This window comes from Chiroxiphia lanceolata, chromosome 2, assembly GCF_009829145.1.
Source record: "Chiroxiphia lanceolata isolate bChiLan1 chromosome 2, bChiLan1.pri, whole genome shotgun sequence".
NCBI lineage: Eukaryota > Metazoa > Chordata > Aves > Passeriformes > Pipridae > Chiroxiphia > Chiroxiphia lanceolata.
Window position 1 is genome coordinate 2,776,041 of NC_045638.1, and position 15,668 is coordinate 2,791,708.

Sequence of the window (15,668 nt, forward strand, 5' to 3'; positions counted from 1 at the left end):
TAAACAGAGCTTTGTATTGAATTTTTTTTTTTTTTAAGCAATTTTATCCCACAAGGTCCTAGTGGTTGAGTTGCTCCTGCAATAGAATGGCAGGTCGCCGGGTGAAAGATTCAGAAAATGAGAAATGCTATCCCATTTTCCAAACAGAGCAGGAACAACACTAATTCCATTAGGCAAGGTGGAACAGACAATTAAACCGGGCATGCTTTTAATTTTGGAGCTAGCCAGATAACAGATGCCTTTTTCAAAATGGAATGACTGTTGAAGTGACTCCTTTAAAGTGAAGCAAAACCCCACTGATTTTCCTTGCTAAAATGAAAGCATTTACCTTATACAAAGTATAAGAAATGTTACCTGTTGCCTCCACCATTCCTTCTAGGATTACAACAATTTCTAGCTCCTCTTTGGGCAACTGGGCTTTGGAAATCTCCCAGAAAGGACTCTGCTGGTTAATCTCATGGCTGATGATCAGTGGTGAAACCAAAAAGAGACGATCATCCCCTGTGTAATAACCTACGTTGATATCTGTCTGGTTGAGTGGTATAAATTCCCCCTCCTTTGTCTGTTTGGATTTGATCAACTTGGCTCGTATTGATGCCTCTACAATGTGGGAATTCCTAAGGTCTCCTACTCGGAACATCAGACACAGCTTTCCATCCCGCATGGAAATGACTGCGTTTGTGGAGAACACCAAGGTTTCTGCCCTCTTCTTGGGTTGGGATATTTTCACAAACATGCAGCCAACCATGAAAGCGTTGACGATAGAACCTAAAACCGACTGCACTAAGAGCAGGATAATGCCCTCGGGACACTTGTCCGTGATGACCCGGTAACCATACCCAATGGTGGTTTCGGTCTCGATTGAGAATAAAAAGGCTGAGACAAACCCATTGAGGTTGCTGACGCAGGGAGTCCACGTGCTGTCCCCTATGTGATCCATATCTCCTCTCATGTAGGCAATCAGCCACCAGATCATTCCAAAGAACAGCCAGGTCACAGTGTAAACCATGACAAAGATCAACAGGTTGAACCTCCACTTGAGATCCACCAAGGTGGTGAAGATGTCCGTCAGGTAACGGTAGGTCTCTCTGACGTTCCCGTGGTGGACGTTGCATTTCCCATCTTTCCTAACGTACCTCTGGATTTTCCTCTTGGCACATTCTTTGTTTAGGTGTTTTGGCAGATCCTCTCTAGCTTGTTTGGGCAACTTTGGTTGATGAATAGTGACAGGGCTCTCTATGTCCTGCTCCATTGAGTCTTCTTCCAGGACGTTGGCTGCCGTGGAAAACAAACAAACAAGGAAAAGGCAGGCATTATTTTTCCTCATTATTTCTCTAAGTCAATACACGACTTCTTCCTGTATTATTAGAGGCATGAAATTGCTATTAATCAATAAAATTATCATCCTTTTTCTTTTCTAACCTATTAGATGCACAGCACAAATGGCATCAAACATCCTCAGTTTATTGCTGAACAGAAATACAATGAAGGCAAACTCTTGTTTCCTATCTATCAGCTCATCTTGATATTTAAATTCCATCCATCCATCCATATTTAACTGCTGCAAGAATTAAGCAGATATTCCTGCCCCCCTTTGCAGTTTAATGAATGAGGTTTCTCATGCACCAAGAAAGATCTGAAGGAGATAACAGACAGAAATGAGGAAATGGATTCACTTGGGGGTGAGCAGAGAAAATGAGCCATTGTTGAGCTATTTTTTCCCATCAATTGCATTGCTGAGGGGAAAGTATTAAATAAGTACTAAGAGTTCAAAAAAAAAGCCAACAATTTTCAGAAAGACCCAGTCCTACTCTTGCTGAAGGAAAGTTGGGCTACAGTGTAATTTATTCCAAGAGCAATTCAAGCACACTTCCATAGAAAATCAACATCTTGCTGATAACAAGACAGGGAATTGTGTCTCCTTCTCCCAGCAAATGTAAAACCTACAGTACTTCAGATTTCATTTGAATTCTGCAAGCCCGTGGCCTTTATTTGAGTGCACTTTTTCCTCTAATGGTGTGGGCCTAAACACCATTTCCCTGTGAGAGTCTTACAAGAATGACAGTAACTGATTTTTTTTTTTTATTATTTTCCCAGCATTTTGGTATAAATAGATTCATTTCATTTATGTGCAAGAATAAAAATGAGTTTGCTGAGGAGGAGAGTGGAATGTGTTTTGCAAGAAGCTGAGGGTATGGTGAAGTCTGGGGTAATTGCTGGCTTTTACTGGAAATCCTTCTGCCTTCTGGGGCTTCTTCCTGCTGGAATTTCAATTCTTGAACCCCTTTTTCTCTCCTTTCTGAGTAACCGCTCTCATTCTTCTGCCAGATTCTAAAGGGAAAAATCTGCTGGCTCTGTCTCATTGTTAAGCTCTGAATACAGAATCACAGAATGGTTTGGGTGGGAAGGGACCTTAAAGATCATCCAGTCCCATCCCCTGCCATGGGCAGGGACACCTTCCACTAGCCCAGGTTGCTCCAAGCCCCGTCCAACCTGGCCTTGGACACTTCCAGGGATCCAGGAGCAGCCACAGCTTCTCTGGGCAACCTGTGCCAGGGCCTCACCACCCTCATATAGAAGAATTTCTTCCCAACATCTGTTCTAAAGTGTTGTGTTGTTGTACCATTGCTCTTGGTGGGTCAGTGCAGCTCAAAGAGCATTTTACTCTCTCTTACAAATGTGTGTTATGTGGCAGATCATCTGTGGGGGAGTGTCACAGCACCTGTAGCTTTTTCAAGATGCTCAGGCTCATTCCTGTGGAGAAAGATCACAGACCCTTGTGAAATTTTAGGGATGACTGGAATACCCAGGGGGAAATAAGTGTTGTCTCTCCTTCTGGCCTGTCCCACTGCCAGCCAAGCCTGTCTTCAGCCCCATCACATCTCTCTGTTCAAGGAAAGGCTCAGAGGTCAACAGCAGCACGGAAACCTGAGAGCAATTCTGTGTTTTAAGACTGTGAGCCCCACCCTGTGTCACCTCCTCAGCTTGTGCTGTGTCCAAGGAGAGCATTATTGAGGCTGAAGGCAGTGGTAGCACTGGAAGTCGTGTCACGGGGCCGTCAGTCCCGAGAGAACTCGCCCCAGTGGGTGACAGTGTGCCTCCTTGCATTATCACTAATGCTGGGTAATGCACGACAAAAACACAATAAAAAGGCATTGCAGGGACCTGGTGAGGCAGACTTAAGCCAAAGCCAGAAAATTTGAAGTTAAGGCTTCACACTTTATGCTGAACTCTCCATTGTGCCTGAGGAAATTTCAGTCCACAGGAGTTATCACATCACTGCAGCAACAGACCCCTCAAATAATTATGAACAGTCTATGAAGGCTCTGGCTTTTGAGGCTTTATGTTAGGCTAGTAATACTGATATAATGTAGTTAATTATTTTTAAGGCATTATGAATAATTTGCTTTCCCCCCCTGGTCACAGAGACAAGGAGAACACAGAGACAAGGTTTCCCAGAATCCCAGAATATGCTGAGTTGGAAGGGACCCACAAGGATCACCGAGTCCAACCCTTAGCCTTGCACAGGACCATCCCCAAGAGTCACACCATGTGCCTTAAAGTGTCATCCAAACATTTCTGGAGCTCTGGTAGGCTTAGGAATGTCCTTTGAAAATATACCTTACTCCTGACCTTGCTATTAAAGGCAACCATGTCCTAGACCTCCCTGCCTGAGCATCTCTTACCAGAAATTACATTAAAGGCCCAACAGGGCTGATTTTATTCCTGGGATCAGGAGAAATCTGAAGGCACAACCCCTTCCAGGAATGCCCACCTGCCACACCATGACTGCTTTCATACAGTGCTTATTTCCTGTAGAAATACTTAAGAGCAGTGAAACACCTTTTATTCATAAACCAAATTTTATTCATACTTTCCAAAATGTTTTGGTTGATTAAGCCCTTGGGCATCATAACTAGCCTGCCCTGACTTTCACAGCACATCAGCTGACCCCCAAAGAGAGGGACAGCCAAACCCAGGGGCTTCTGTGTTTAACCAAAATCTCTCATTACAGCATTCACATAACACTCATGCAGGCACCTTGATCTTCCTGGAGGGCTTTTGGCCCTTTTGCAAACTCTCCAGGCCCTTCCCAGTGCTGTCATTTCCCAGTTCCCAGGTAGCCTCTGAGAGGAAAAATTAAGGTCAAGTTTTCAGTCTTTCTCTCTTTTTGCAAGATGCCCTTTTACTCTTCCCCTCACCCAAATTCTACCACCACGAGACCCCAAAAATTCCTTCATAGGGAGGTTTCTAGGTCAGAATCACAGCCCATTCACCCTCTCCTGGGCCAAGCCCTCGCTCCAGACTGAACCCTGGGAACAGCAATTCCCGAAATAAGCGATCCAAAGATTATGCCTCTGTGTGTTTCCATGGAAATGCTTGATGAATAAGTTTTGAACACATGGCAGGATCCCTGTTCCCCACTAAGGCTGAGGAACAGCCACATATTGTCGAGCGCCTTCGCCACAAAATACTTTGGCTAATTATATTTTTACTTGGTAGCAACCCAATTAGCTTCTGCTGTTTATTTCATCTGATTTTTTCCTTTTTGGTTATATAATGGCTGTCATGGTTCCAAGGAACAGGGGAGTGAATAGCAGCAATCTCACTTGAGAGCTATTTTTACGCCCTCTGCTTTTCTTCACGACAAAAATATCTACATATTATTAATCTGCACTGCAAAAAGGGGGGGAAAAAAAAGGTACTTCTGAATATTTCCTCATCTCCCAGTAAACTATGTTTGTTTCAACACAATGGCCAGGTAGCAAAAAATGTGCTAATTGAGGCCAATTTAGAGTAGTCTGGTTTGGTTGGTCTCTTAGGCAAATACATACAAGGCATAAGAGATTTCAGTGAGTTCTTTAATTTTCCAGCAAATGACAAGGAGTTCTCCTAAATAAGTCCCTGAATAGTTCACTTGTGTACTGGCTGTGGCTTTATTAGCAAATTAGAGGTGCCCAGGCCCGTTTTTTAGCAGGGAGGCTGAATGGAGTGGGACAGCCCACACTTGTATTACTGAACTCTGCTCTTTCCAGGTTAAATCTCACACAATCTGCCTTTTAGGAATAACCTGTGTCCCATGCTAACACCTGAAATGTAGCCATGAATTCTGTGTACTGGTCAAAACCACACCAGGGGCTTTTCTAGGGATTTCACCACACAGGGAGTCGTGTGCCAGTGTTCAGGAACATTTTATTTCCTATTAAAATTGCGACCAGTGTTGCTGCCCTGGTCTTGTCTCTTCTATAGCAGCATTAGAAAGGCACGATCCAGGGTTTCCAAGCACATATTTTTTAATTAGAGTCAGTAGAATAACACAAACCCAGTGCCAACAACAAAATAGGAGCTGTACAGGACGTGCTCTCATGACTTTTGGGGCTGTGAATGTAACACATCACTGTAATCCTCAAGCAACCATTTTATCATTAATGTGATTATTGTTGCGCTTCAGAAAGGTTGTCATGGTACAAATGCTTGCACATGTACAAATATTTTACAAATACAAAGCAAAAATAGGTATGAAAAGGGTCCTCTTGTCCAATTCAAATACTGGAAGTCTGTTTTGATTGCCTGATTTATTACGGTTTTAGTATGATCTCCAAAATAATTAGGAGTTTCAACAGAGAATATTACAAATTATAACTGACCTTTTCGTGACACCAACTGATCTAGAGAGCTCAGTGGATGTCTCACTGTAATTTGGTAATTTTATGTCTTCTAACACAGTTGTGAAGGTTTTGTATGCAAATTCATTGAAAATGCCCTGATTTCAAAAATCATTTATAACCTAAAAATTGTCTCACGGGCTTCTGTCCACGCATATAAATGTGGAACAGACATTGTTTTGACTGTGATTCTTGTCATTCCCCACTTTCCTGGCAGGATGAGGGCAACTTTTAAGTTAAGCAGGAGCTTGGAAGTTCCAAGATTGCCTTTTTGTGAGGGATCTTCACCTCTTGTTTGCTGTGCCCACAACCCTCCCTGGCACTGCACCCACCTGGGGAATATTTGGCAGCACCGGGTGGCAATTTTTGTTCCCTGTCTTGTTTGCAGGAAAAAAGTGGAGCCTTTTACGACCTGCTACCAATTGTAAGCAGTTATTATTACAGAGAATAGATCTGGGTTTTTTTTCTGGAAAAGAAGGGAGTTAGGAGCTGATCCTGCTCTGATGAAATCACTGCAGGATTGTCCATTCACTCAGCTGAAAGCTTTGCTAGTGCTCATTGGGATGTTCAATAAACATTGACTTGGCAAGTCTCTTCAAGGACCAAATTACTTATTTGCACCCACAGAATCATAAATATAATTTCAGAGAGAGCATGTGTGGGATTTAGATTTATTACAGCAGCAGCTTTTCACCAGAAAAGATGTGCAATGAGGTGTGTTTATGATTAGAAAAGAGGCTGCAAGGATGATACCTTGTTTTTTTCACGTTACCTGCTTCAACATTGCCTTCTCATCTAACGTGATAAAAATAACATTCTACTATTTTAATTTCTTTGAAGCCTGTACAGCTGCACGAAATCAGTCTGAGTAAGGCTTTGTGCAAACATTTCCATTCATTTCTGATTCTTGGCCCTTTCATTATGGAGGATGGAGAGCAAAGCTGATAACTCCAATTTAAAAAAAACCAAACCCCATGACTCCATTTTTGGTAGTCATTCGACCTTGTAGTTTTTGCCTTGGATTCCAACCAATTTCCTCACAGAATTTACCACTACAGGCTCCAAAATGCCATTTTTACATCTGCTTTGCTGAATTTATCTCCATTTGAAGCACAGGGGAGCCTTGGCTTGGTAATGTGCATTCTGAACCTGCAAAGATGTGTGGAGACAGTTGATTATCAATATCTTCTGCCTTTTGTTACAGGCTGCAGATCCCAAATTGGATTACAAAATTTGTTTGCTGCCTGGAGTCTGAGTGCTTGGAGTCAGCACTAATTCAGAGCCATCTCTACTGCAAATACCTGGCATTGAAAGCAGGATTCTGGGATAAGGAGACGTTGCTGTTACACATCCCTGCTCCTGCCTGATTAGTCTTTTACCAGACTTTTGGCTTCCAGAAAAGCTCGAGCTGGAGGTTCAGAGCAGACATTTCTGTGAATCTACTATGAAAATTATTGTGTTTGAGGTCAGCACACACGGCCACTGACCCCTTGGCATGTGTGGTGTCTGGTACCAAAGTCCAGAGTACCTCTTGGGGGCCCAGCTCAGAGCAATTTAGATTCTATTCTTTCAAGGTCAGCCAGCATTTATGGGTTATTGTTGACATTGCACAGGTGCTCTGGCTTGTGTCATGTTCTTATTCAACATATTACCCTGGGTGAGATGAGTAATTTCTTTCATAAACTATGTGTAAAATTAAAAAGTCCTCATCCTTCCTGGCAGATGGTCTATCACCCTTGTCTAGTGCTCACTATGGAGGCACTGGAAGTTGCCCAGAGAAGCTGTGGCTGCCCCTGGATCCCTGGAAGTGTCCAAGGGCAGGTTGGACGGGGCTTGCAGAAGGTTGTCCCTGCCCATGGTAGGGGGTGGAACAGGATGAGCTGTAAGGTCCCTTCCAACCCAAACCACTCAGTGATCCCAGCATTCTATGATTCCATGTTTCATGCTCAACCACTTTAGTTCCCTTGCTCTTATCAGAAAGGCAATTAATGTTTTCACATTAATCAGGTGATAAATAAGAAAGTCTGAGAATGGCAAACCAGTAGGGCTACAAAAGGCAGACAAATAGGTGCACAATGTCAGAGAATGTTCAACAGTGAAGACTAAGCTTAGCCTGATGGAGGAACCAGTGGTTATTCCAAAAATCATGGCCTGCCAATGGAACACTAGGCAACGGAGGACTACCAAAGAGACAAAATCAAGATTTCTGGCCACTTAAAGTGTGCAAAGCTGGAATTAAAATCAGAGACTCCTGTAGGCAATTGCTTATAGCAATGGACAAAGTAGTCAGAGAGGAACTCTGCCTCTTTAAAAAAATCAAATCTCAGTCTCCTTTACTACTTTGAGAGTAGTGTGGGCAGCAGGGGAGGGAGGTGATTCTGCCCCTCTACCCCACTCATGTAAGACCCCACCTGCAAAGCTGCCTCCAGCCCTGAGGTCCCCAGCACAGTAAGGTCATAGAACTGTTGGAGCAAGTCCAGAGGAGGCCATGAAGTTGATGAGGGGACTGGAGCACCTCCCCCATGAAAACAGGCTGAGAAAATTGGGGCTGTTCAGCCTGGAGAAGAGAAGGGTGTGTGGAGACCTCACACCACCTTCCAGTGTCTAAAGATGCCTGCAAGGAAACTGGAGAGGGACTGTTCATCAGGAACTGGAGTGACAGGAAAAAGGGGAATGGTTTCAAACTGAGAGGTGAAATTTAGATACTGGGAAGAAATTCTTCCCTGTGAGGTTGGGGAGGCCCTGGCACAGGTTGCCCAGAGAAGCTGTGGCTGCCCCTGGATCCGTGGAAGTGTCCAAGGCCAGGAATGGGACTCTGGGCAACCTGGTTGGTGGGAGGTATCCCTGCCCATGTCTAGGGGGTGGAACTGGATGATCTTTAAAGTCCCTTCCAACCCAATCCATTCTATCATTCCATAATGTTCTTGTCCTATCCCCAACAAGGCCAGAAAACAGTGTTTTCTCTGGGAAGGTAAGATCGAAAGGATGCATTTTTTGCACTCCTATTGGCACAGCTGCTGCCAGCAGTGGAGCAAGGCCAGCAGCAGAGACAGTCCCACCCTGACTTATCCCACCTGGCAACATCAGAGCCTGGCTCTTGTCCAGTATTTCCAAGTGCAAAACTCCAGCCAGCTGCTGTGGTCGGGATAACAGAGATCAGGAAGGATTCAGGGTGCTGACAGGCCCCAGCAGCTGCAAACACTGGCCACATGCTTTCCTTCTGATGCCTCTGCCTCAGTTGTGTCTCCCTGACCTGCTCAACACCCTGTTCAACACATGGGCTGCCCAGGGAGGTGGTGGAGTCCCTGGAGGTGTCCCAGGAAGGCCTGGCCGTGGCACTCAGTGCTCTGGGCTGGGGGACAAGGTGGGCATCGGGCACAAGGTTGGACTCGGTGGGCTGGGAGCTCTTTTTCAACCTCAGTGATTCTGGAATTCTGTGAAAGCTGGATTACTCAGTGCTGCACCTCTCACATTAGGAACTTTTCCACTTTGTTTGCATCCTATTGGAATTCCCCTCACTGCAGCTTGTGTCCATTTCTCCTTGTTTTCCCTTGTGCACCTTTGAGAACAGCATGACCTCACCTTCTCTGCAACTTCTTTTTTGCATCTGAGCTGTGTTTTACGGCTCAGCCTTCCAGAGAAGTTACAGGAAGGATGACTAAATCCTGATTTCTCCATGTATTCTCTTCAATGATTACAGGGAAAAAGAGTATTCTCAACTTTTGTGAGAAGAGATCCTTGTGATTTTGTTTCCCGTTAAAATTTTCCCCAACTGAAAACCTTGGAAACAGAACTCAGCTGATCATCTGGGCATTTTGTACAGATAATTCTGACCCAAATGTTTCGTGTAGATTATTGTGAAATATTTAATTCTGCACTTGTAATATCACTGATATCTGGGGAGTTCTCCTGGCTGTTTCTGGAAGCTGAAACATTTGGCTGACCTGTGCAGTGCTGATTGAACTGCTAAATGTTACCAAATTACCTGTTCTGGCTTTGTCCTGTGTCAACTAGTGCTCCAAGACAATACCTGAGAATGGTTTGGGAGACAGCAGGTGCCAAGAACTGCTCTCATTAGATACCATGGATGAGATTGTATCAGACTTGGCTTTTTCTCCCAGTTCCATCAGGTTTTCCTCCCTCAGGCATCTCCACAGGCTCTCCCAGCACCTCTGCATGGAACAACATAAAGCCTTGGTCTGCAGCACAGACCTCATCCTGTTTCACAAAATTTGAAGTGGAAAAATATCACTGTCAACATACTAATTATGCCTTAAACCTGAAAATTATAAAGTCCACACAAGCCTCAGGGCCACGTGCTCTGCGGAGTGACACGGACACGCCCCACCAGCTGCTCTCAAGACCACAGAACAACTCCTGCCCTGGTTTTATTGGGCACTGTGGATGTAATAACCAGCTTGGTCATGGGATTGGTGCATATTCCAGCGTGGGAAATGTTTAGAAATCAGGGCAGGCAGGTCTGCCCTTGTCAAAACCTGTCTGTCCAGTCAGGTCACCAGAGAGGAGAGAGATGAACCCTCACAGGAGGAGTTGTCGTGATCAATTTTCATGTGGGCAGGAGAACCAGCCCTTCTCTCTCCTTGCTCTTTTATATCCCAGCTCTTTTCCTGCCCCTTTTTTACCTCCCCTCCCTGCAGGAAGGGTGTCTTTACCTGACTCTTCATCCCTGAGGCAGCCAAATTCAATATTTGCCTGCACTGCTGACCAACCTTGAGGGATCCTCCTGCCTGAATATTCACAGAGCTCCCTGGGCAGGGGCTGGAACCACCTTGGCTGCTGCACCACCACCTTCTGACAGCTTCTTCACTTTGATCAATGAACTATCACAAATATGAGGCACTGGAAAGATGGAGAGGAATATTTTTGTCAGACAGGAAGGACTTGATGCCATCAATATGCTGCACCAGTCAACTGAAGCCAGTAACTTATGCAGTGGTGCAAGTCTGCACAGCAAACCTAACAATTTCTGGTACATTCCTACAGAAATGGGCAGAATATATTCATAAAGACCTTGGATTTTATCAATTCAGGGTTAGGGGATCTGAGATGACTTTGAGAACGTCTGGTTTTTTCAAGAAATATGGACTACAGAGAACAAAACAACTTCGAAATAGAGATATGTGATTTCTTCTACCCCCCAGTTCTTGCAAGAAGAATGAAAAGAATGTCACAAACTTCCTGCTGTAAATTATATTTTTCTCCTCACTCATTTTACATCCACCCAGGCTGCCCCCAGGTCACAGACAGTGCCTAAGAATATTGGTTTTCTTTCTGCTATTACAGTTGCACAAAGCTACAGAAGGGGTTGAAAAGACTGGAAAAATTGAAACAGACAGGGATTATAATTATCTTTTTTAATCTGGTAACGGAGATTTCTTTCTTGACAACTTCCTTGCAGTGAAAAGAGGATTTCAGTGTCTCTTGCTTCCAGGCAACGTATTTCAGGAGGGCACCATGCTCTTCCCGTACAAAAACCAAGTAGGATTTTAATTTAGGTTTTTTTTTAACACACTTGAGATGAAAAATTACTAAAATGTTTCCCACAGACGCTGTTGAAACAACATTTCTGTGATTGCTGCTGATTCTTGTGGTGACCTGGTGGATTTTCTGTCTGTTGAAGTGACTCTTGGTTCATTTGGGCCTCAAATTCAAAACCAAACTCTGGCATCCAAAAGTTACCTCACAAATAAAATTGTCTCAGGGGCCAGGCAGTTCCCCCTCTTAAAATGACTTTTTTTTTTATCTGAACAGCTCTTGTGTTCTTTCCATTCCCCTCCTCTTCCATTTCTGCAGGTAATACTTGGGATTTTGGGATTCTTTAAGCTAAATAATTAGGCCATCACTGGCTTCATCCCCTTTTCCTGCCAAAAGAAGTCACAGTGAAATACAAAGACCTACTTTCTCGCTGCTGTTTTCCCCATTTCGTGCAGTTTATAGACTGCAGAGTTAAAAAAAAAAAACCCAAACACAACTGAGAAATCAAACTGGAAGTGACATTTAAAAAGACATTTCGAAAAAGAAAACTTCCAAAAAAACTCTCCCTAATTTCAGCTGGGTCAATGTTTTGTCTCAGGCTGTGGTATTTTGATAACCTGGAAAGGGTGAGTTGAGAATAGCACTCTAGCTGTGCTTCCCAAGGAAATGAGAATATCCATCACTCTTTCTGCCCTCCTTAGGATCGCTTTGGAAACTCGGGCTGGTATTTGGGCTTTTAGGTTTCCCTCAGAGCTTCAGAGAGACTCTGGAAGGGGGGCAGAGCAGCACTGACAGTGTGTGGAGCTCTCAGAAACACTAAATTCTCAGGAAAACAGACCGAGTTACCCACACCATCAGGTGCCAAGGAATCCACATGAGGGATCCATGAGAAATGTCGTTTTTTTTTGTGGGTGCTGCTTCTCCTCCCAAAGCTACAGTCAAATATTTTTTTTTTTTCAAATAACTATGACCCTGTGAAATATTTAAAAAAACCCAACCAACCCTGCTCCTGCTTTGTGTGGAGCCTGAAGGGTTGTGGGCTTTTATTTTCCAGGTTTCATACTCCTATTTGATACAGGACCTTCCACGTTCTACAACAAGTTACTTTAGGTCAGGCTTTGTGGTTTTGGCCACAAAGCAATTTGAGGGCAAGAAAATAAAACTGACTCAACTCGTGCCTTTTTTTTTTTTTTTTTTTTTTTAAATACAGTGTTTAGTTGAATCAGCACAAAAGGCTGAATGAAAATACGTTTGGTTTCGATCCAGATTTTTTCTTGCTTTCAGTCTGAATGAAAAACCTTAGAACTTTTCTGCAAAGAGCATCAGCTCTGCAGGATTTTACACCCATCTAAAGTAGGAATTTGTTCAAATGTATATCGAGGCAGGTACAATGTCAGACCCAACATCACTGGAAATATAAGTTAAAACCATAAAAAAAAAATCTTTCCACGTTAGCAAATAGCAACATTTTGTCTTGAAATAAGCAATTCAGTGGTGTCTAAAATACTATTTACTGTGCTATTTCACTTAAGCTACATAATAAAGAGGTCTATAAATTTGGTTGAAAAAATCTCAAAGGGGTTGCTGTGACATTGCTCTAATTGCTCTACTTGCTGTTATCCTTTTCTATGGGGATATAAGTAGTGGGAAAAAAAAGAATTATAAGCACTGAAATATTATTGTAAATTGGATTTGATTTGGCCAACAGCGTTTCCCACAAATATTTTATGAAGGAAAACACATTTAATTTCAGACTTTCCAAAGGTGGCATTTTGGCTGTGAAATACTGAGGTCTAGATCAAGTTTTCACTCCTTTTTCACAGTAAAATTTTAGGAAACAAAGTTGTTCAAAAGGATTAAAGAACCTTTAAGCGGAGGAAATACACGAAAATATTTGTAATGCCTATTTTGGGTAAGGTAGGGGTTTTCTGCTTGCTTCTACTTTGCTAAATACATGCAAAAACCTTTTTGATTGTTCTTTATTTTTTTCTGTAGGTTTTTCTAATCTGCCTGAAAATAATCAATCATTCACCAGGATTTTGCCATGCACAAGTCACCAGTTTCTTGTCTAAAAATAAGGTGCTTCGAGAGGAATCTTTTGGAAGAGTAGAAGGAAAGGAAGGAAAGAAGGAAAGAAGGAAGGAAGGAAGGGAAAGAAAGAAAGAAAGAAGGAAAGAAGAAAAGAAGGAAAGAAGGAAAGAAAGAAAGAAGGAAAGAAGGAAAGAAAGAAAGAGAAAGAGAGAAAGAAAGAAAAAGAAAGAAAGAAAAAAAGAAAGAAAGAGAGAAAGAAAGAAAAAGAAAGAAAAAGAAAGAGAGAAAGAAAGAGAAAGAAAGAAAGAGAGAAAGAAAGAAAGAGAGAAAAAAGAAAGAGAGAAAGAAAGAAAAAGAAAAAGAAAGAAAGAAAAAGAAAGAAAGAAAGAAAAGAAAGAAAGAAAAAGAAAGAGAGAAAGAAAGAGAAAGAAAGAAAGAGAGAAAGAAAGAAAAGAAAGAGAGAAAGAAAGAGAAAGAAAGAAAGAGAGAAAGAAAGAAAGAAAAAGAAAGAGAGAAAGAAAGAGAAAGAAAGAAAGAAAGAAAGAAAGAAAGAAAGAAAGAAAGAAAGAAAGAAAGAAAGAAAGAAAGAAAGAAAGAAAGAAAGAAAGAAAGAAAGAAAGAAAGAAAGAAAGAAAGAAAAAGAAAGAAAGAAAGACTTTCAAGTGCTGGACTCTCACATTATCCCAATTTACAACATGCAGCTCCTCAGGAGTCTTAATTGCATTTGTTCTGGGTGGCTGAATGTAGATTTTAATACCACAATAAAATACTATTGTGGATTTATATTTTATTTCTACAGATCTTCCCAGAACAGGCTGCACTGGTATTGTGTTTTTTAAATAATTGACATTTCAGATGGTACATGAGCCTTCAACCAGAGAAGCCCATCTATCTTTATTGGAGCTCAGCATGAGCACAAATAATTCAAAGCTTTCATAGCCTTTAAATGTCTTGAAAGAAAAGAGTCTTTTCTGCTTTTTACATATCTCCTGATTTGTGTAGGGACAGGCTCCTACCTCTGAAATGTATGAGCTGTCTCAAGGATGTGGTCACAGACATCAGAAATACAGATTGCTCTGGTTAGAGCTGCTACCTGAAACAATGAACACACCAGGCTAAAATGTGAATTCTGTGTCTTTTTTAGACAGGTACATGTGGTCAGACTCACTTAAAGGAATAGCTGATAAAGGAGCTGACCTTTTAAAGAGAAAACAGTTCCTGTGCAGTAAACAAAATATTAAGCCTACAGAGGGGAGCTTTTGATAAATGAATAGACTGGTGGTGAGAACACACTCCTTGTGCATCCAAAAGCAAGATTAAATGGAAAATCAAGACAGTAAAAATAAAGGTTGGCTGCTTCAGTGCATGAAATAGGAAGGAGCAGAACATCTGCAAACAAATGAGTTTGGTTTTGGGGAGGTTTCTGGGTCTCTTCTGTTTGTGCTGACTCAAGGTACATTTGTGAGGTGGAGGCCAGTGGCAAGAGGGCAATGCTTTGCCAGGAATAATCACAAGATCACAGGATCCTTTAGGCTGGAAAAGACCTCCAGGATCATGGATCCCCCCTGTGCCCAATGCCCACCTTGTCCCCCAGCCCAGAGCACTGAGTGCCATGGCCAGGCCTCCCTGGGACACCTCCAGGGGTGGAGACTCCACCTCCTCCCTGGGCAGCCCCTCCCAATCCCTGACCACCATTCCCAGGGAGAAATTCCTCCTGATGTCCAACCTGAAGGGTCTGATGGGGCCTCAGCTGCCCACCCTGGTGCCTGAATCCCCCAGCAGCCCGAGCACCACAGGGGCCCACCTGGATGGTCCAAAGGATGGGACTAATGGATTTGTAGATACCCTGACTTTCTCAACAGTTGCAAGTGAGGGCTTCCAGATTACAGCATGTTAGATGGCAGAAATGCACCTGGATTAATTTTTAATGACATGGCAAAAGCTGTAAAGGGCCTTTCCTGGAGGTCTGGTTGTACTATCCTGGTGTGCATTAGAGGACATGGATGTGTGGGAGAGAAATGAGGGTGCTGGGATGTCCAGGATGTGGGTAATGATAGACAGAGAGAAGTATCTGGGCACTGGCTTGTGTGTGTTTAAGCAGACAGGAGGAGAAAGTGCAGGCAGGCAGCTGGTGGGAAGGAGGAAGGAGTCTCTACAGGGACTACATTTGTATTTGAGAGAGTGAAGGGAAAGAATTTGCTGTATCCAGCCTTGTCTGGGTTTGTGCATAGGGTAACATGAATCTGTGGTGTTATGGGGACCACCCCTGTTTCACTCCTTTTAAATCTGGTGGCAAAACAGCCTCTTTATGCTTGAGCTGTACCTTCCCTCTCTTTGTCCAGGGCAAAGAGTTCAAGGCCAGGCTGGATGGGACTCTGAACAACCTGGTCTAGTGGAAGGTGTCCCTGCCCATGGCAGGGGGTTGGAAAGAAATGATCTTTAAGGTCCCTTCCAACCCAAACCATTCTGTGATTC

General features: G+C 43.1%; 1 protein-coding gene across 3 annotated transcripts in view; it reads right to left on the reverse strand.

Annotated features, from left to right (window-relative positions):
- Positions 1–15,668, reverse strand: part of LOC116782244 (G protein-activated inward rectifier potassium channel 2) — a 168,471-nt gene that overhangs the window by 40,065 nt on the left and 112,738 nt on the right. For 2 of the 3 annotated variants that reach the window (XM_032678635.1, XM_032678634.1), the window contains one exon: positions 355–1,275. In XM_032678635.1, the coding sequence (XP_032534526.1) occupies positions 355–1,252 (898 nt within the window). In that variant the 5' untranslated portion in view covers positions 1,253–1,275. Of the gene's footprint in view, positions 1–354; positions 1,276–10,339; positions 10,365–15,668 lie in introns of those variants that run through there. The other variant, XM_032678636.1, reaches the window with a different exon arrangement.